Below are 23,143 nucleotides of genomic sequence, written 5' to 3'. Positions count from 1 at the left end.
TTTTTCGAGCACGCTGAAGATACTCTGCTAGCACCCAAGATAACCCCTTATCCGAGCATGTTAGCCCATCACTAATGATGAACACAATACATGGGCAAGTGGTGGGGGATGCAGTGTTGGGTTTGGGAATAAATTAAAATTTGAAGGGGTTCTCCGGGAAGTAACCCAAGAGGGCTTCCATCACCTATTTCAGACTGCAACCCATCTTAGGCAAGCATTAGCAACAGATTAAAGTCTGAATAAACGCTGCTTGAGACAGATGTGTATAATAGAGCAGGGTCGTCTCACTCAGCCCGACAGGTTTATAATGGGACACAGACCAGTAGAAAAAAATAAGCCAGCTCTGCTAGTCTCTTGTTTTCAGCATTATAGTTCACAACAGAGCACAGAGACTCACTGAACAAAATAGAGCAGGATTTAAAGATGACTCAATGTATCAGAGGTGGCCAGTCTCCTAGGCCATGAGCACAGCCCTCACAAGATCTTTGCTATAGAAGTCTCAGGCACTGCTCTGAAGCTGGCTGGACAAGCTGGATCGGGTCAGCTTCAGTGTCACCAAGGTCTTCAGATGTTACAGAGGCAATGCTGCCTTTGCATGTAGCGTCTGACAGCGCACAATCGCAGCCAGCGGTGGCACTGTGCAGCTGGTCTGAACTGTCACATCATCAGGATCGCACAGTGCCCAGAAAGCCGGGAAGCAATGCTCCCTAAAGCAACATTACAATTAAAATCTGCTATGTAAATGGAAACCAGATACAAATATTTTCTGCCATTTTCAAAATTCTGTTTCAAATCCACTTACATCAAGCAGGATTTCTTACTAAAATTACATTTTAAAAAACACAGTTTAGTTTTAGTTGTAAATGAAAGCATGCCAGGCACTCCATTTCCCAAGATGAGGGCACTTCTCTCATCTTACTTGTTTTTTGAACTGTTGGCATTCTTCTGGTGTGAGGGTATCAGCTTTAGCAATAAGAGGAATGATATTGACTTTTTCATGGAGACGCTTCATAAATTCAATGTCCAATGGCTTCAGCCTGCAATAAAGCATAATTATGTGAGGTTTTTTTTTATTTATTTTCAGGGTATGTCAACGTCGGACAATCTTAAGTGAGGAAGACCACTAAACTAGAAATGACACAAAATCAGATATTCAGACGTGTCTCAACAGATCAATGTTCATCAGATGGACATAGACTTTCAGCCTGAAGCACTTTGATTTTGCCATTACAAGCATTCAGACAAATTCTTCTGCACATGTCCGATTACGATCATTAAAGAAGAATGTTCTTTGTATGAAGGCTGCACTCACCCATATGTTCCACTAAGTCAATGCAGACAAGAAACAAAAAATAAACTAAATGAGAGATTAAAGAAAAATAGCAAATGACATCAGGACAGCAAAATGCATGAAAATGATACAGAATAGAGACAGAACAGAACTCTAGACAGCTAGAATTATAATTCTCATATATATCGTTATGACTTGCTACTAGAGATGAGCGGTGTTCGACTAGAACTGTTCGCCAATCTCAAATTCGAGCTGTTTTGGGCGGTGTTCGAGTTGTTCGACGAACCCGAACGATTTGCAAAAAATTCGGCTGTTCGAGGTTATGTTCGATAACTGTTCGTGCACCAAAAGCGTGTCCTGCATGTCTGGCGCTATTTAGAGCACCAATCATGCAGGGATTGCCTGCCACTCACTGTAATGCCACAGCCATGGTGGTTGTGGCATTACAGTGATTGCCCAAATCGATGGGAACAGTGCCAACAGTGAAACATGAAAAGCCGGCAATTCAGCAGCGGCATACACCTGTACCCGACAAATTAGAACCGAAAGAATAGAGCTTCACACATAGATTAGATAGATAGAAACATGTCAGCCACATATATACGAAGTACAGTGACAGTGCTGCTTACTGTACTTGTCATTTAGCGTAAAGGATTTATCAAAAAAAATAATAGTGTTTTCATGCACCGTCTCTTTAAAAAAGCCGGCCGGCAATTCAGCAGCGGTACCCGACAATTTATAACAGACAGAATAGAGCTTCACACATAGATTAGATAGATAGAAACATGTCAGTCACATATATATGAAGTACAGTGATAGTGTTGGTTACTGTACTTGTCATTTAGTATTAAAATAAAGGATTTATTATTAAAAAAATTGGCGTGGGGTTCCCCTTAATTTTAGGCTCTAGCGGAGGTCAAGCAGACGGCTGGGGCAGATGTTTGAAGCCTGGGAAGGGGGTAATACCCACGGAGCTTCCAGGCTACTAATATCAGCCCCCAGCTGAATACATAGCCTTTACTAGCTATTAAAATGGGGGACCCCCCAAAAAAAATGACGTGGGGTCCCCCCTAATTTAATAGCTAGCAAAGGCTAGGCAGACAGCTGGGGGCTGATATTAATAGCCCAGGAAGGGAGCCATGAATATTGGCCCCCTCCCAGGCTAGAAACACCAGCCGTCAGCCGCCCCAGAAATGGCGCATTCATAGGATGCGCCAATTCTGGCACTTAGCCTCGCTCTTCCACGCTGCCCTGGTGCGGTGGCAGGGGGTAATAGGGTTGGGGTTGATGTCAGCTTATAATGCCAGCTGACATCAAGCCCAGGTTAGTAATGGAGAGGCGTCTATAAGACACCCCCATTACTAACCCCATAGTCAAAGTTAAAAAAAACACAAACACCCAGAATAAAGTCCTTTAATTGAAATAAAGACACAATCCTTTATTGTTCTAAATTAAACCATACTTACCGTCACGCCCATTCCAGCTGAAGCCAACGATCTCCTGCAATAAAAGAAAAATAATAAAGCAACCTCATCCTTACCTTTCCATGGTTCCCACGACAGCTTCAGCTCTGCTACATCGAGATGAAAGGCTGGACCGCAGCAGAACGCTGCCATCCAGCCTCTCATCCCGCAGACACTGAGAAGCGCAGGCTTGCTTGCACTGCTCAGCGTCTCTCTGTGACGACATCCAGATGAGCAGAGTTCATGTCCAATGAACTCGGCTCACCTCATGCACGTCACTGACAGCGTGGGAAAATTCTCAAGCTGAAGCGGTGAGTGCAGGAGAATTCTCCCACGCTGTCAGTGACGTGCATATGGTGAGCTCATGTCCAATGAACTCAGCTCACCTCCTGCACGTCACTGACAGCGTGGGAGAATTCTCCTGCACTCAGCGCTTCAGCGTGAGAATTCTCCCACGCTGAAGCGCTGAGTGCAGGAGAATTTTCCCACGCTGTCAGTGACGTGCATAAGGTGAGCTCATGTCCAATTAACTCAGCTCCCCTCCTGCACGTCACTGACAGCGTGGGAGAATTCTCCTGCACTCAGCGCTTCAGTGTGAGAATTCTCCCACGCTGAAGCGCTGAGTGCAGGAGAATTTTCCCACGCTGTCAGTGACGTGCATGAGGTGAGCCGAGTTCATTGGACATTAACTCGGCTCATCTGGATGCCCTCACAGAGAGACACTGTGGAGCGCAAGCAAGCCTGCGCTTCTCAGTGTCTGCGGGATGACAGGCTGGATGGCAGCGTTCTGCTGCGGTCCAGCCTGTCATCTCGATGTAGCAGAGCTGAAGCTGTCATGGGAACCATGGAAAGGTAAGGATGATGTTGCTTTATTATTTTTCTTTTATTTCAGGAGATCGTTGGCTTCAGCTGGAATGGGCGTGATGGTAAGTATGGTTTAATTTAGAACAATAAAGAATTGTGTGTTTATTTCAATTAAAGGACTTTTTTCTGGGTGTTGTGTTTTTTTTAAATACTTTACTAGAAATTCATGGCGGTCATGTCTAATACTGGCGTGACCCCATGAATTTTGGGCTTGGGGCCAGCTGATAATACCAAGCTGGCCCTAACCCCTTTATTACCCAGTGAGCCACCGCATCAGGGCCCTGGATGAGTTGGGTACAGCGCCAGAAGATGGCGCTTCTATGAACGCGCCATTTTCCGGGGTGGCTGCGGACTGCAATTTGCAGCGGGGGTGGCCCAGAAAGCTTGGGCCTCCCTGCGCTGCGGATTCCAGCCCCCAGCTGCCTAGTTGTACCTGACTGGACACAAAAACAGGGCGAAGCCCCACGTCAATTTTCTTTAAATTATTTCATGAAATAATTAAGAAAAAAAGGGCTTCCCTATATTGTTGTGTCCGGCCAGGTACAAATAGGCAGCTGGTGGTTGGGGGCAGCCCGTTCCTGCCTGCTGTACCTGGCTGGACACAAATATAGTGCGAAGCCCCACGTCAATTTTTTTTAAATTATTTCATGAATTTCCTGAAATAATTAAAAAAAATTGAAGTGGGGCTTCGCACTATATTTGTGTCCAGCCAGGTACAGCAGGCAGGAACGGGCTGCCCCCAACCACCAGCTGCCTATTTGTACCTGGCCGGACACAACAATATAGGGAAGCCCTTTTTTTCTTAATTATTTCATGAATTTCATGAAATAATTAAAAAAAATTGAAGAAGTGGGGCTTCGCACTATATTTGTGTCCAGCCAGGTACAGCAGGCAGGAACGGGCTGGCCCCAACCACCAGCTGCCTATTTGTACCTGGCCGGACACAACAATATAGGGAAGGCCTTTTTTTCTTAATTATTTCATGAATTTCATGAAATAATTAAAAAAAAAGTACGTGGGGCTTCGCCCTATTTTTGTGTCCAGCCAGGTACAACTAGGCAGCTGGGGGCTGGAATCTGCAGCGCAGGGAGGCCCAAGCTTTCTGGGCCCCCCTCCCCCCCCGCTACAAATTGCAGTCCGCAGCCACCCCGGAAAATGGCGCGTTCATAGAAGCGCCATCTTCTGGCGCTGTACCCAACTCATCCAGGGCCCTGGTGCGGTGGCTCACTGGGTAATAAAGGGGTTAGGGCCAGCTTGGTATTATCAGCTGGCCCCAAGCCCAAAATTCATGGGGTCACGCCAGTATTAGACATGACCGCCATGAATTTCTAGTAAAGTATTTAAAAAAAACACAACACCCAGAATAAAGTCCTTTAATTGAAATAAAGACACAATTCTTTATTGTTCTAAATTAAACCATACTTACCATCACACCCATTCCAGCTGAAGCCAACGATCTCCTGCAATAAAAGAAAAATAATAAACCAACCTCATCCTTACCTTTCCATGGTTCCCACGACAGCTTCAGCTCTGCTACATCGAGATGACTGGCTGGACCGCAGCAGAACGCTGCCATCCAGTCTGTCATCCCGCAGACACTGAGAAGCGCAGGCATGCTTGCGCTCCTCACTGTCTCGCTGTGACGGCATCCAGATGAGCCGAGGTCATGTCCAATGAACTCGGCTCACCTCATGCACGTCACTGACAGCGTGGGAAAATTCTCACGCTGAAGTGCTGAGTGCAGGAGAATTCTCCCACGCTGTCAGTGATGTGCATGAGGTGAGCTCATGTCCAATGAACTCAGCTCACCTCCTGCACGTCACTGACAGCGTGGGAAAATTCTCCTGCAATCAGCGCTTCAGCGTGAGAATTTTCCCACGCTGTCAGTGACGTGCATGAGGTGAGCCGAGTTCATTGGACATGAACTCGGCTCATCTGGATGTCGTCACAGAGAGACGCTGAGCAGCGCAAGCAAGCCTGCGCTTCTCAGTGTCTGCGGGATGACAGGCTGGATGGCAGCGTTCTGCTGCGGTCCAGCCTGTCATCTCGATGTAGCAGAGCTGAAGCTGTCGTGGGAACCATGGAAAGGTAAGGATGAGGTTGCTTTATTATTTTTCTTTTATTGCAGGAGATCGTTGGCTTCAGCTGGAATGGGCGTGATGGTAAGTATGGTTTAATTTAGAACAATAAAGGATTGTGTCTTTATTTCAATTAAAGGACTTTATTCTGGGTGTTTGTGTTTTTTTTTAACTTTGACTATGGGGTTAGTAATGGGGGTGTCTTATAGACGCCTCTCCATTACTAACCTGGGCTTGATGTCAGCTGGCATTATAAGCTGACATCAACCCCAACCCTATTACCCCCTGCCACCGCACCAGGGCAGCGTGGAAGAGCGAGGCTAAGTGCCAGAATTGGCGCATCCTATGAATGCGCCATTTCTGGGGCGGCTGACGGCTGGTGTTTCTAGCCTGGGAGGGGGCCAATATTCATGGCTCCCTTCCTGGGCTATTAATATCAGCCCCCAGCTGTCTGCCTAGCCTTTGCTAGCTATTAAATTAGGGGGGACCCCACGTCATTTTTTTTGGGGGGTCCCCCATTTTAATAGCTAGTAAAGGCTATGTATTCAGCTGGGGGCTGATATTAGTAGCCTGGGAAGCTCCGTGGGTATTACCCCCTTCCCAGGCTTCAAACATCTGCCCCAGCCGTCTGCTTAACCTCCGCTAGAGCCTAAAATTAAGGAGAACCCCACGCCAATTTTTTTAATAATAAATCCTTTATTTTAATACTAAATGACAAGTACAGTAACCAACACTATCACTGTACTTCATATATATGTGACTGACATGTTTCTATCTATCTAATCTATGTGTGATGCTCTATCTTTCTGTTCTAAATTGTCGGGTTCCGCTGCTGAATTGCCGGCCGGCTTTTTTAAAGAGACAGTGCATGAAAACACTATTATTTTTTTAAATAAATCCTTTACACTAAATGACAAGTACAGTAAGCAACACTATCACTGTACTTCATATATATGTGACTGACATGTTTCTATCTATCTAATCTATGTGTGAAGCTCTATTCTTTCTGTTCTAAATTGTCGGGTACAGATGCTGAATTGCCGGCCGGCTTTTTTAAAGAGACGGTGCATGAAAACACTAATATTTTTTTTAATAAATCCTTTACACTAAATGACAAGTGCAGTAACCAACACTGTCACTGTGCTTCTTATATGTGTGACTGACATGTTTCTATCTATCTAATCTGTGTGTGATGCTCTATTCCTTCTTGTCTAAATTGTCGGGTACCGGTGTATGCCGCTGCTGAATTTGCCGGCCGGCTTTTTTAAAGAGAGCGTCTTCTGAGCAGTTTGTCAGCTTTTGGACACCTTTGCAGGTGTTTTCTATGTGTTTCTATGTGTTTTTGTTTGCCTGCCATTGGTTTTAACGGTGTTCGACGGTGTTCTAAGGTGTTCGACGAACAGTTCGACGAACAGTTCCTCGAACATCCCGGTGTTCGACGAACCGAACCGAACCCGAACACTACGGGGGTGGCTCAACACTACTTGCTACACGATGCATAGGTAATATGAAAGAAGCATTTTTTACCCACTTAATTTCAGTACAGGAAGAAATGGATATAAAAGTATCTTGATCGACAAGGAATCAATGGGAACAATGTATCATAACCCAGTCTTGAACCTATTGCCTGCTGGAGTAGGTGCACCATAACAGATGCAGGCCAAGTAATACACTGGGTGTCACTCTAGGCTGTCAGGGGGCCTGAAAATGAAATTTACTTCAGGAATGAGGTGGGATAGACTTCACCCACCATGCATGCCAGTTATCTGCTTCCAATCAGTGGCACTATAGAGTTCAAGTCCTCTTTTTCTCTGAAGAGGCAATTGTGACGGATCAACCGCGTACTCCAGGATTTTGCCACATGGGGGTTGTCGTAGCGTCTATGCAGCTAATGGGACATAATGTTATAAAGTGGGGTAAATATTGTGGATCGCATATTGTTGGACATTCTGTGATGTGACCGAAGAACTCTTGGCCCCCACCTTCCTGTGCTCACTTAGCAGTGGCAAACAGGCAATGTGCTGATTAATGGGTTGTTGCATAACTGCTGTCTGGGAGCCTACTGTGGGTATTATTTGGTGAGAACAGTGGGGGCTAAAAATAGCCTGTGTGATTCTCTATAAAACCGGCTTGTGAGAATAAAAGTTAAATCAATCTTGGAGGCACTGTGCGATAGTCATATTTTATATATCCCAGTGTAAGAAAAGCCTTTCCATGTCAGTGGCCTGCAGAAGAAGATTGGACATCTGCGGATGGGGTAACTAGTTCCCGTCACAGCAATTTGCATACTGGACCTTATAGTACATTTATCGCTTGCACCATGCCGATTACCTTTTGCTAAATTTACCCACTTTTGGTGAATAAAAATTGTTGTTTGCGCTGAAACAAAATGGTAATTAATGAAGAGTGAACAGTTTTGCAAATAAAAACCTAGTAGAGCGGTACCCCATGCTTAGGCGTCATTCACACGTCTGTATATAAACACATATGTGAAAAATATAGTACCAGTGTCAGTATATGGTCCATGTGTAAGCTTTTCCCATCACCCATCAGTGTTTTCCATGAATGGATAAATAAAGTTACAAAGCAGAGACAGACATGTGAGTAGCACCATAGATTATAATGGGTACTTGTTGTATCCATGAGAAAAAACAGATACAACCTGTATGTGCAACACAGATGTCTGAATGAGGCCTTAGGCCTGGTTCACATATACAGTGGCATGTAAAAGTTTGGGCACCCCTAGTAAAAATTACCGTTATTGTGAACAGTTAAACAAGACGAAGATCAAATGATCTCTAAAAGGCCTATATTTATACATCTTTGACCAGAGGTGCCCAAACTTTTACATGCCAGTGTATCAGTTGTGTTGTGTCTGAGCTGTGCACTTTCTGCATTTGCCAACATTTTGGATCATGCAATGGTGTTTAATTTTACTCTAGGACCAGTCCGACATATCAAATATTGTGTTAGAGGCCAAAATCGATCTCATAGGAAAAGCAATAGGATCAGTTTTGACCTCAAGTTCAAGCCAGCATGGAAGAATGGCAGGATATATGTAAACAAGGCCTTGTTTTCACCAGGATTTGGCAACATATATGGAGTGGCAAACAGATCAATCCACTTAAATGGGTCCTTGGGAGTGGCACAAGGAAAAGATCACGGCTTCACCACAATGTCTAAGGTGGGAAAAATTTATTTATGGTAAAGATATTAAAGAGACTCCATAAAATTGCATAAAGCGTGTCGCTGGTTGCAGAGAGCACAGGAAAGCAACTCAGATGTGCTCTAACCACCAAAGTTCGGTTTCTTCTGGTACGCTCACGTGTGTCTTGCCGCTTCCTGTGGTAAGAATGTAAGTGACATATCTATATTATAAGAGCTAACATCGCTTAGCAGGCTAGCAATATACTATGTTAGTTATACTGTGCAGGCTAATTTCGTAGTTTGGCTTCTTGAGTCATGCAACCATCAAAATCAAATTATATGATAGACCTGTTTCTAGAAGAACAAGTGATCCACACGCAAGGACTGCACTTAATATGCTTATAAATAGAAGAGAGAATGAAGACAGACACGGCACTGAAAGCAAAGCATATTAGCACAAAAATAACCTTATTACACCAGACGTCACAAACCAGGAACTAACAACAGTTTCAAGTTGCAAATCTAAAAATGCACAAAGGCATCGTTACAATTGTTTTCAGGTCACAGGCTTTCAGACAGCAGAAATTATAAAGGGAAAAAATAAAGTATCAAATTTACTTAGTAGGGCTACAAAGTAAAAATAAATAAAAAAAAGCGATGCACGATGAGAAGAATCTGTTTACGCCAGCCGCACTTTTGGATTTCAAACACACAGAAGAAATTCCACCAACATCTGCCCACCACCTTACTAATACATTCCCTGCTTATTGTGCTGTATAATGGACTGTGTGCACGCTCCTCCACATGTGTCTGACAGAGCCATGATTTGCTCAGATAACTCAATGGCCATTTCTTCTCCACATTATCCACATTAGTGGCAGGGCCTTTTTAGTTTCATAAAGTTCTGTAAGTGAAATCAGGTGAATTATCTGCACACAATAAATAAACTGTAATGTTGACATGTCCTCATACAGTTTTTAGGTCTGGATGAAATGCTGTCCAAAATCCGGATTATATGATAGGATGCAATGTTACCCTAAGTATTACTCATACCTGACACCATGTCAGTGTTCCTCTAAAAAGTGACAAAGTGTGCACTGTGTGTTATCTGCATAAACCAAAATGTATCCATTACATTACAGTAAGATTATACTAGTACTTCACATGCAATGCCGGGGGGCTACGTAGTAACAAGAAATTCGGCAGTAAATCTGTAACTATGACTGTTTCCCTACGGAGAATATATTCACAAGCGACCTCAACATCATTAGCGCTGCAGAAAATATCAGATATCAGGAGCAGCAGAGGCGGAACTAGGAACGACGAGTAAAGGGCAGTTTGTTTTATTTATAACAAACTGTGCCCGTGTATTGGGATTTTTTTTTTAAAGTGAATAACCCCTTTAACCATAGATTATTTTCAAGAGAGGTCAGAGTGGCTGCAGACCGAGCAATCAGAAAGCTCAGAAATAACAGGATGTAGCAGTCTTCATTGTAATGTATTACATGCAAGCTCTACAAGTCAAACGATTGAACATTATAACTGATTTGAATAATTTTATTAAGACTTTAAAAGGCATATAAAGTATCTAGTGCCATATTGGCTGTCTAATACCCGATGAACGAGGAAAACGCTTGTTCATCGAATGACATGATCTTCTGAGCAATGCAAAACCTCATTGTTCTTGGCGGTATATCGTTTTGTGTAACCAGTACTCACAGCGCCAAGAACCATTGCAATCTATGTGCACAGAGCGATCTAGTATAGATCACTGTGCATCATTTACTGTGGTCTGCCTCCATTCCAAGAATATTAAACGATCGCCAGATCGGTTAAGGTTTACCGATCAGCGGTAATATCGCGCCACCAGTATAAGGCAAAGATTAGTCATTAGATTTGTTTTGCTAACAAATCCTAGCATGTGCCTTTCTACTTGAAGTTATTGCACAACAGAAAATATAATGTCAAGCAGTTCTTATTCTGTCATGTGATCCATCAATACCAGAAACCAAATTAATAGCAGTTTCTATAAAAACAAAAACAAACAAAAAAAAAAAAACAAAAACAAAAACACAATTTACAAGTGACAACCAATGTGGTTTCTCTTTTTTTGTCACCTTTTCAAACATGTCTGCCATAAAGTATGGTAATAAACTTTGAATGCAGGTTCAACTTGTGATTTACTAAAATAAAAAACATTTTATTTTATTAAACGGAGAAGTGGTTCATTTGATAGCCTATATTACTGTTGTGTCAGAAAGGAATGAATGTAAGGAACACTATGCAATTATGAACTTGAAAACCTGCCTGGTTCAGTGATGGTAATGGCAACCTCCTACAGGGGTGTGAAACAGAGCATAACTGGATCCGAGTCTGACGCCTTCTGAGAAATGTGAAAATTGTATTATGCAGATCAAACAATTCCCTACTAAATCTATTCACATAAACTCCACAGAATGCCAAGCGTCTCATCAGCAAGCTTAGAAAGGAAGTAGGGCAGTGTGCTGCTTCAGGGGGCTTCTTTAAGCGTAAAAGGGCATCCTGGTAACAGATCAACATCTATGCAGAAGACAGGTGATAGATTCTGCATCTGTGGCGGTCCGACCTCAGACTCCAACAGATGGCCAAAGAAGGGAATATTTGACCTTGTTTGAATGGAGCAGCACTGCACATGCTTGACCACCACTCACTTTATTCTCTATGGGAGTGCATGAGATTACAGCACAGGTAATAACTTCTTACTGGAATACCCCTTCATAGTAACTTTCAAGAAAAAAACAAAAAATCATTGTGCTGTATAGTGTTTCAACATGTCCCGACAACGCTCAATTTTTTTTTTAATACAAAGCTGCAAATCCCTTCTTAGACAGCATTAAATGATAACATTTAACTCCACAGAACTACCCCACAGGGGAGTGTACTGCATTTCACTAATGTTCAGAGGCATCACTAATCAGCGGGTTGTCTCAAGTTCAGAAATGGATAAAATTGCAAAGTGCTTGTAAAAAAAAAAAAAAAAAAAAAAAGGCAATTTTACAATTTACTCATCCGCTCTGTTTTGTTCCACCGGCTAGCAGAGGTATAAACTGAGCAGGCACTTGCCTTCTGCTGCTGCAGTGTTGGCACTACATTGTGGCTTTGGTGACTGATTGAAGGCAGCAGTAACATCACAGAGCACATGACGGCTGCAGTCAGTTACAAAGCTCAGCAGCTTGTACCCTCTATATAAGCTGAGTGATTGACCGCAGCTGTAATGTGCGCTGTGACGTCACCGCCGCACCTCTTAAACAATCCCCAGAGCAGCTGTGGATAGTCGGAGCAGGGGAAAGAGTATCAGCTCAACTTGATCCATTATAACACTGGTAGCCTACTGAACAAAAAAAATTACTTGAGAAAACCCTTTTAACAGTTTTTTTATGCTGACAATATCATAGGTTACATTTTTGGAGGCATTTGCGACATGTTGCCATTGAAAGTTTAGGCGCAGTCAGAGGCCATCTGAAGTTTTATCTATAAAATGTTCCCATAGTGAAACAGTCAAAATATCTCTTTACATGTAAAATATATAATAAAAAAGTTACATGCAAAAAAAAAAATAAATAAATAAAAAACAACAAAAATAAACAGAGATGTGAAAAAGTCTCTGTTGCTTCTTGGCAGTCATTACAGTAGAATGCTGCCTCAACCATGAAGAGCTGCAAAAATAACCTATTGGCCAATGTGCACACTTTGTCTGGTGTCACTCCTTCAGATTTGCTTCAATTATCTGACAGTGTTTCCGTGTGCTAATATATTCAGTTGAGCGCCTACAGTTAGCGTGTGTGTGTATTTAAAATAAATATATCTAACAAATAAGTCTTAAACTAATTTGCTACACAACTTTTTGCATTCATCCCAGCACAACTGTCTGGAGAGGAAGCTTTGCTGCGGTGCCCTGTGTGCAATAGGCCGAAAAGATAGGCTTCACACTAGGATTGGTGACACACAGGTACCCGCTCCTAAGCATAGAAGGTGGTGACAGCAGTGTTGTGTCCCCTCTTTAGTTTTTCCTTTGCGTTGCAGCTGAATAATAAACTAGAGACACGTGCACCTAACCCAATTCACGCAAATGGTGCTGGCTGCAGCTCCCTGCACAGTTGGGAGCACCACTCTCCAGCAAAACATGAGAAAGAAATACAGTCCTAAACCAGAGCTGCACAGACTTCATTCTCAGGATCGGTGGGGATTTATCAGATTATGAACAATTAAGAAAACCCACTTTTAACCCATAAAATTCCATTTGCTATAACATATAAGCCAACTATAAGATCAATGTGCTGAAGTAATGGACCAGAGCAGCACAAAATGCTGGATTGTTGAGGCATCAAGTACGGATAGCATGCTAGCTCAGTTCATCATCCAAAGTGTGTCACTTATGACGTATGTCGTAAACGTCTTTGGAATTTGTGTGGAAAAAATTCCTATGACGCGCACTATGCAGCTAAGCCCTATATACAGTAAGTATAGTTTCTCAATTACAACCTAAATATATGTTCACACACAAAAAAGACTAGGATTAAAAAAAAAAAAAAATTACAAAAAAACGTAACAAAAAAAACACTAACCCGTGCCCTGAAGGCGCAATGAAGTATAAGCAGCACTGCACCCGGTTGTCCGGCATCTGACGTCTGTTGACACGGGATTCTGCATTAAGGTAGTCTTCAAATTTACTGTCAATGTAGTCGATAACTGGCTGCCAACTGCAAATCAAGGAACATTGCACAGTATTTAAGGCGTTTGCCAAATGACAGATAAACAAAAACAAAATAGTTAAAAAAAATAATAATAATTGATGAGTTGGTAGTAATACACTTTTTGATGAAATACAGACAATAAGCCAAACTCGCCAATTATACATGTATATTCTAAAGGGAACATTTAATTACAGCGATAATCTGTACAATAAAATAGGTAGAAGAGAACAAACATTACCAGTTACTATTATCCACTGCATCTCCAAACCCCGGTGTGTCTACTATTGTGAGAAGAAGCTGAACGCCACCTTCTTTGATTAAAACTTTTGACTGTTCAACCTAAAAAAAATAAAACAAATTATGCTTGTTGTTTTTTTTCCAGAAATGAATGTAAGCTAGCAATCAGAGTATACTCTGACATATATATAATTTAGTGCTGTGACCACCGCAGAATCATGGAAAAATGCTGCAATATCAAAAATTGCAGCAATGTGCTGCGATGTTACAGGAGTTTAGGTAATAAAATGCGACATGAATATAAATCTATAGTTAGAAGAGACTTCAGGTGGTTCCATTTGGTCCTAGAATTAGAGGATGAAGGACAGTGTGATATTTGATGTCCTTGCTCCTATGAGAACCAGGCATGTCCATTGCCTTTGATGGCTGCATGACATCATGTCGGGCCTGTTAATCACTAGGAATACTGGCGGGTAGGAGGTGGTCCGCAGGCTCCGAACTGGTAGCTGCTGCCTACTCTACAGAAAAAAAAGTTTTACTGAAAAAAGATCAGGCGTCTCCCAGGCCTAAAACATTTGTACTGTGGTCAGTTCGCTAAAATAGCCAAAAATGTCATAAGCAGTTCCATTAAAAAAATATTAAAAAATTAATAAAAATTCCATTTTGGAAGGCAAAATCCCAATCTATCGATTAATAAACATCAGTGAACATCAGCATTACCTACATGAAGAAATACACAATATTTTATTCAATAAATGCAGATACTGGTGTATTATAGGATCTGCAGCTGGCTGTGCTCACAGCTACAAGCACATGCATCTCATCAGTGTAATTCCCAGAATGCGCAGGAAGGGGGCGAGGAAGGAGGCGAGGCAGCGCAGGCTTTTCCCAAGCTTTCCTTCCCTAGGTTTGAATTCAGCAGCCTATAGCATTCTGTGCCCATACATGGTCAAGCACGCAGCAACACATCTGGAAGTGATCCAAGAAAACAGAACTGTATAGCAGCGGCCTTCACAGTTAAACTTCCAACTGTATCCCATCATCTGCTTTTGCCAGAATTCCCAAGAGCCTCATGGAAAACAAATTAGCTGGAGTTCTGGAATTTCAAACTTTTCTCAGCAGATCTACTCCAAATGGCTTCTTTCCCATGCACTCCATACGGCAGGTCACTTCCATCCATTTTCCAGATCTGCGGCCCTTTAGAGCCTGACTGTGGAATGTAGTAGTAGCAGGGTTGTGCATACAGCGTGGGACAATGAATGAGCGCACAATGCCTGACATCAAACACTCACGGGTGGGGAAGCTCGTCAGGATCTTTCCTCTTTCCTCAGTATAGCCGGGAGAGCAACAGTTATATGATGCATTTCACTTACACATTTACTTAGAATGTCTACCCCCCACCCACTGCGTGACACTGACAAATGGCAAACATTTCTTTATGCTGGTATAACCGGGAGCTGGACAGGATAAAGCACAAAACAAACACTGAATAAAAAAAGATATGCTTTTTAAAAAAATTCCATGTTATATTGCAGGTCTAAAGTGACACAAGTGTGCAGGTGATGGATGTTCTGGATTATCGGATGCTGGATTACAGAAAGGGAGAGCCCTAGATAATGGGGCGGTTACGCACATTACGCAATTCTAACGAGCCCCATTCTCAGGCTTGGCTCCTGCAGTCTGAACCCACTGATCGGCAAGTTGACACCCATCATGTGGATAGTTTATCACTTGTCAAAATAGGACTAACCTAACAAAGGGAACCAGTAAAATTACCATTGCAACCAGGCACATAACTCTGAAACATTGCCCAAGCCGCAGCTTTTCAGAGCAAGGCCACGTTCACACGTTCAGTATTTTACATCAGCATTTGTAAGCCAAAACCAGGAGTGGGTGAAAAATTCAGTAGTGGTGACGTGTTTCTATTATACTTTTCCTGATTGTTCCACTGTTGATTTTGTCTTACAAATACTGATGTAAAATACTGACCAAATACTGAACGTGTGCGCACATTCCTGGCTGCAATCGTGCAGCCAGTGTCTGATTCATACTGTGGCTCAGGCAGCAAGAATATGATGACTGGTTCCCTTTAAGGAAACATTTATATAGATTTTCACTATTCATTTCAATGTGAATCCATGATAAAAATTTGCATGAGTGCCACCGACTGTACCATTTGCATCTATTTTGCAAAAGCAAATACTCTGTTGAACTGATGACATTAATAAACCGCATCTAAAATTGTACCAAAACTGCAGCACTTCTCACTGTAAAAAAAAAAAAAAAGAGAAATATGTATTCATAGTCAAGCTGTAGAGCAGGGATGTCAAACTCAAACACACAGAGGGCCAAAATGAAAAACTTGGACAAAGTCGCAGGCCAACCAGTATACAGGGTAACGGGCCCCACATAGCCCTCCATACAGGGTAACCGGCCCCACCTAGCCCTCCATACAGGGTAACGGGCCCCACCTAGCCCTCCATACAGGGTAACGGGCCCCACCTAGCCCTCCATACAGGGTAACGGGCCCCACCTAGCCCTCCATACAGGGTAGCCAGCCCCACATAGCCCTCCATACAGGGTAGCCGGCCCCACATAGCCCTCCATACAGGGTAACCGGCCCCACATAGCCCTCCATACAGGGTAACCGGCCCCACATAGCCCTCCATACAGTAAAATGGCCCCACATAGTCCTCCATACAGTATAATGGGCCCAACATAGGGGTGGAGGTTCTGGTGTTGCGGGTCAAATATAATCACCCTGCGGGCCAGATTTGGCATGCGTGTTGTAGAGTTTAAAATAACATAGGCAAAAGGCACAAATCAGCCCTGCGATACTATTCAAAGTACACTAGATCTATTAGGACACGTGTGCCTTTTAATAATTTAGAAGAGAATCTCGGCAAGTACTCTTCTCCAGTTTCATTCATGCAAAACACAGAATCCTCAGTAAACTTGGGCTGTTGAATCCTTTTTCCCGCCCTATACTTTACAGAAGCACATAATAAACGCTACACTATTAGTGACGTGTCGCCTGATATTACACTGTACCTGAACAGTTTTCTTTATTCTGTGCGATGGACCAGGGTAATCTGGGGCATATAAATCCGTTAAGAAGAGTGAATTAATAAGCGTCGACTTCCCCAAACCCGATTCACCTACAGATGAAAAAAAAAAAAAAAACACCTCAATTAACATTGTTGGAAAAAAATATAGTCATACATTTTATAAAAATCAAAACATATTGTAACTCGCAGAGATCACACAATTCTTGAAACATAAATATGCTCCTTGGTATAGAATGAAAATAAACAAAGACAAAACAAAACCTTAAGTGACCATTTTCGTAAAGAGAATCTGTCAGTAAAATCAAAACCACCCCCACCTCCCCCCCTCAAACTCACCAGAAGGGCATGTAGGTCTCCTACGATGAATGTATATTTCTCATTTATATTTTTTGTAGTTGCTTTCCTGAGACATTCCTATGTTAGTTCATGTGCAAATGAGGCGAGTGCTTTGGGCGTGACCCCTTTCCCATCCAAGTCATATATATGGACATGTAAATCCATGGACACCTTTACATCTTTTATCTGTTGCTGCATTCCAGACAAATTGTTTCTAATTCATATGCAAATGAGAAGCTAGGTGTTCTTGGTGATACTGAGCACTTAAGGAGCCCCTGCCTCCCCCAGGTTGTTTCCCCATCCAGCACCAGCCGGTTTAGCTTGGTTGATACCTCACGATCTGATTTCCTTGCCCGGCACCCAATATTGCAGAGACCGTGAACTATCAATCAATCTAAAGAGGATGGTACTGTGCAGAGAAACAACCTGGGGAAGCAGTCTTAAGTGCTCCGTAACACCCAGAGCACTAAACACCTTATTTGCATATTAATTTAAGCACCAATTTCTCAGGAATGCAGTAACCGATAGAAAATTTAAAGGGGCTGATGGATTTACACATCCCTATATGCTACTTAGATGGGATGTGGGGGGGGGGGTTGAATCTACTGACATATTCCCTCTAACATGTGCACAATAAAAGGATGCCCTAATTGAACACTCTGCCATTAGTCTTTTTACTTCCACAGCAAGGATAGATTGAATGGGATAACATGACTAAGATCAGACAACACACAGGTGCTCATAGTCTAACCATAGAGACACATGGATACAAGAACTGCATACACAAAATTGTAGGATATTTTTTAATCAAGACCATTACATATTTGTTTACTTTAGATGTCCTAAAATAATGGCTTCAAAAAGGTTGTGGTTTTATTAGAAAAGTCTTATGTCAATCTCTCCATAAAGTAGTCAGAAGGCCAGCTAATGTAAGAAAGGATCGGCATGTTGCTCTACAGAACTGCACATATCACATCAAAACTTAGAAAATAAAGTAGGAATTGTTATGGCAATTAGGGTAATATAAGATACTTCAGAAGGCTCGCCTTATTGGATAATCCAATATCATGGAGTTCAGCCTGTCAGCAGAACATGTATAGGCCGTGCCAAACAAGATCTCCTCCAGCAGAAGAAAAAATCCTAAACATAATATTCAGAAGCCAAAAGTTCCTTCATTAAACAGCTACAAGACAGGTCATTGGCAGCTAGCGCAGAAAAGACACCCTTGATATAGGATTTTTTTTCCTCCTTAGAAACTATTCAGCTACATCCGCTATTTAGGATGCTGAATAACACATTTTAGAGCCAATGTTGGGGGCTGCTTGTGTTTCGTTGCTAAGGTGGGGACAAAGACAGAATGCCAAGCATAAGGAAATAAGCCTCACAGACTAAACAGAGCAAAATGCTAAGTATCCAAGCTGGAAAGTATGGTGAGGACCTGTCACCAGGTCAAAGTGGCCAGTTCTTGCTTTTATTTTATTCCTATTGCCCTCAAGTATGCAACTATTTATTTATTTTTTTTAAATCCGCCACGCTGTTCCAGAGATATGGGACTTTTTTCTGGTGCTAACTTTATGGCGTGTAGTTAGGTGCTCTTCATTATTATCCTGTTAGCCACACCCCCTTGTTAAAAAGACCAGACAAATTAACATTGAATAAAAAAGACCCATATGTCTGGAACTGTATGGAAGATTAAAAAAAAAAATACCGTAAATACTTCATTCCTGCTTCTCCCTTGAGTAAGAGCAAAAACACTTTAAAAGAAGTTGTCCACTGCTTGGACAATCCCTTCTCATAGCCAATATATGGCCCCGATAAAATAAAAAAGTTCATACTCACCTCCCGTGCCAGCACTCGCATTCCCGATGCTCTTGTGCGATTGTTATGACATGTGACCCTGGCGCCCAACCAGCGCTGGCGTCACTGGCCCCGCCTTAGGACAAATGGAACATCAAGAGTTAGTCCGGGCTGCGACTGCTCTTACTTCCCCTTGATGTTCGATTTGTCCGGAGGCGGGACAGTGACGCCCGTGGACAGGTAATTAGAACAAAACAAAGGAAACCATCAGCAAAATTTTAGTGATGGAGAAAGGGATAGTATAGTATAGGTCTCCGGAAATCTACAAAACAGGTATCACAATGTAAAATAGCAGAGAAATCACTCTATGACTTCAAATGGTAATCAGACTGCAAGTGCATTGGGGGGAGGGTGGGTGCAGTTGAAGAGCCTCATCCTTTTTTCAGTACTCCTAACCCAGTGCAGCTTTCTTCCCTTGAGAGATCTCTCTTCCCGTATGGTCATCCCTCTGACTGTCTAAATTCTTGTCCCGTACGTGCCATATGAAATTGAGGCATTCGCCCATGTACTGAGCATGAACCGACCCAAGCAGTGATGAAGGGTGTGCAAGATTTAAATGCCCATGGGCATAATCAACAACTGCTGCACTCGTTCTTTAAGTGACTGCTAATGATTTTGTCATTGGTGACCAACTGAACACGAGTGCCGCAGTAGTGGTAATGAAAAAACTGTTCAGAAATGGAAATTGTGAAAACAATCTTGGAATATTGGTGTAAGGAGAAGACACAGACATAAAAGTAATGGATTAAAGATACAATTTCTACAAATATTCAAAATAATTGTAAAAATAGCAATGGTCAGAGTCAGTATTTGCAAGCCAAAATCAGGAATGGAACATGAAAAACATGGACGTGATGCAAATCTTTCCATCGAACGTATCCCATTTGTAGATTACATTCCATATTTTGTCTTACAAATACAGACACAGAATATTGGTAGGTGAATGATGCCTTATATTAATCAGCTGTTGTCTACAAAGGATATTATTGGGCTACTTGATCCAGTACTGACTCTCATACGGAGGTCTCTCTTCTGAATTTTCTGCAAAGATGTTGAAAATTATTATTATTTTTTTAAATAAACTGTCTGTTTCACACGTCCATGTGAATAGCTCCATATAGTCATATTAAATGCTCATTGCATATATTCAATAAATATGCAGAGTGTAGATCAGTTTATGTGATACCAATACATTTTGAATTGTGAAAGTAAAGTACCGTATATACTCGAGTATAAGCAGAGTTTTTCAGCACACTTTTTGTGCTGAAAAAGCCCCCCCCCCTCAGCTTATACTCTGTTATATACTCAAGTATACAGAAATTCTGTTGGTGGATAGTGGTGGGGGGGTTGGTTGCAGCGGCGCGCACACAGTAGCCGCTGCTGAAGCTACTACGTGTGCCCGCTGCTAAAGGGAAATTAATATTCCCTCTTCTCCACTCCCATGGGCGTGGAGAAGAATTAATATTCATTCTCTTTAGTAGCGGGCACAGAGGAGCTGACAGTGCCCGTTACTAAAGAGAATGCATATTCACTCTTCTCCACCCCCATAGTCCCGGCGTGGAGAGGAGCGAATATGCCGGCAGCTCACATTAGCGTCTGAGGGGGCATGGCAGTGGAGAAGTGAGTGTTTATTTTTTTATGTGTGCAGTTATGGGGCCATGCATACCAGGATTGGGGGACGAGGGGGCCATACATACCAGGATTGGGGGATGAGGGGTGCCATACATACCAGGATTGGGGGATGAGGGGTGCCATGCATACCAGGATTGGGGGATGAGGGGTGCCATACATACCAGGATTGGGGGATGAGGGGTGCCATGCATACCAGGATTGGGGGACGAGGGGGCCATACATACCAAGATTGGGGGACGAGGGGGCCATACATACCAAGATTGGGGGACGAGGGGGCCATGCATACCAGGATTGGGGGACGAGGGGGCCATGCATACCAGGATTGGGGGACGAGGGGACCATGCATACCAGGATTGGGGGATGAGGGAGCCATGCATACCAGGATTGGGGGATGAGGGAGCCATGCATACCAGGATTGGGGGATGAGGGAGCCATGCATACCAGGATTGGGGGATGAGGGGTGACATACATACCAGGATTGGGGGATGAGGGAGCCATGCATACCAGGATTGGGGGATGAGGGGTGACATACATACCAGGATTCGGGGATGAGGGGTGCCATGCATACCAGGATTGGAGATGAGGGGGTCATACATACCAGGATGGGGAAATTTACCAGTAACTGCTGCATTTCCAACCCTAGACTTATACTCGAGTCAATAAGTTTTCCCAGTTTTTTGTGGTAAAATTAGGTACTCTGCTTATACTCGAGTATATACGGTAAGTCTCTAGCTTTCAGCTGGAAATGAGAAAATGAGACACCAATGAGAACAAAACATTGGATGTTAAGACACAGGATGGTCACAAAAAGCCTTTGTAAGCGAAGACGACCTGAGATGTTTTAATTCATCTTACTTCCAAGAACCCATTAGATCTGCTCAGCAGCCCAGAAGGTAAAGCGGATGAATGAGAAAAACAGATCTGCATATTCGGTACAAGATACTTGCATTCATGCTAACAGAACTGGCAATTCAAAAATGGACAATTTAATGAACCCACAGATTAACAAACATGAAGACTCTGATGTACTTCTGACAAACCTAGGGTCCCCGCAGAATGGAATGAATAATGAGGTAACCGGGTGTTTGTGCTGCTCTCTATTCTCTTCTATGGCACCAGCACCGATCAGACATTTATAGCAGCCCTATGGCAGTGTGGTTAGCGCTGTTGTCTTGCAGAGCTGGGAACCAATCCCACCAAGGACAACATCAGTCTGGAGTCTGAAAGTCCTCGTCTTTGTGTGGATTACCTTTCACACCCCAAAGACACACTGGCCGGCTCACAATTCCAAAATAACCGAATTGGCACAGAGAGATGTGAGTAATGACAATCTCTGTACAGCGCTGCAGAATCTGTTAGCTCTACATAAACGAGTAAATAAAGTACATATTTTATAGGAACACCCCTTCAAATAATAATATTTCGAAATAGGAGACAAATAGAAGAAACGTGGCATTGGGACAAGACGTCTAGTGGAAAACCATCATTCCAAATACAGAGAAACGTTAGTGCCGAATACTCAATTAGAGTAGTAGGAACCCTAAGCGAGTGCACACAAGGATGGAGATACAGGAGGGTGAGGGCACCTGCAGGAGAACGACGTTCACTCACTGCTAATCAGTTCTGCAAAGCGTTTTCCCTGCCTGTGAGAACAACGCCGGCTTCATTCCCTACAACCAAAGGTATGCTGCGGTTATTCTCTGCAGAAGTGTACTGGCAGCACCATGGAGGAAAGTATGCCACAATGAACGGATAACAGTGCTTGACGGCGTCCACGGGGATGAAATGATACTATTCTAGCTTCTGTGCAAATATTTAGATACAGCAAAAAGTGAGAAACAGGGATGGGTTACAGGATAAATATGGCTGCCTTAGTATTCTGGTATTTGTAATAAAAAAAAAAGTGCATCAATTCCTGGGAAGGATCATCTCGCCACCCACTTATCTGCTACAGAAGCAAAATGATCAGGCATGTTGAAATCCAACATGACCAGTCTTTTTTCCTCTTGATATCTGCCATCATATGTGTGTGTATAGGGAGGGGGCATGTGGCCTCAAATATTAAAGGAGTTTTCCCACGAGCAAGGTACATTTTAATTAAATAGATCTTCGAATAAAAATAAGATCCACAACTGGATGTGTTATATAAAAAAAAAAAAACAACTAAATATTCCTGTCCCACGGTAATATTATAAATGGACTCCCATGTAATGTCTGTCTGACCGTGCAGGAACATTCTCTGTGATAGCACATCTCCTGAGCAGGGTAGGAAGCAAGAGAGTATACAGACAGGACAGCAGAGGATTGCAAATGATTCTATGAGATAAAACACTATTTTAAAACAGGCAGGGAAATGTTTTACCTCACAGAAACCAGCAGCAGCTGTGATGATCCCCTGCTGTAATGTCTGTATACTCTTTTCCTTCCTCCCTGCCCA

The 23,143-nt window shown here is 42.8% G+C and overlaps 1 protein-coding gene across 3 annotated transcripts in view; it reads right to left on the bottom strand.

Annotated features, from left to right (window-relative positions):
* Window positions 1–23,143, bottom strand: part of SEPTIN7 (septin 7) — an 81,663-nt gene that overhangs the window by 22,315 nt on the left and 36,205 nt on the right. For all 3 annotated transcript variants that reach the window (XM_073678237.1, XM_073678238.1, XM_073678239.1), the window contains 4 exons: window positions 16,865–16,971; window positions 13,815–13,915; window positions 13,448–13,582; window positions 920–1,037 (listed from right to left, as the gene is read on the bottom strand). In XM_073678237.1, coding sequence (XP_073534338.1) covers window positions 920–1,037; window positions 13,448–13,582; window positions 13,815–13,915; window positions 16,865–16,971 — 461 coding nt within the window. The remainder of the gene's footprint in view (window positions 1–919; window positions 1,038–13,447; window positions 13,583–13,814; window positions 13,916–16,864; window positions 16,972–23,143) is intronic.

The sequence above is a fragment of the Phyllobates terribilis genome, unplaced genomic scaffold, assembly GCF_046119375.1.
Source record: "Phyllobates terribilis strain yellow unplaced genomic scaffold, ASM4611937v1 Scaffold_4__5_contigs__length_816908805, whole genome shotgun sequence".
In the NCBI taxonomy this organism is placed as follows: Eukaryota; Metazoa; Chordata; class Amphibia; order Anura; family Dendrobatidae; genus Phyllobates; species Phyllobates terribilis.
The sequence above is the reverse complement of the archived record's forward strand: the minus strand, read 5'-3'. Positions and strand labels throughout refer to the sequence as shown.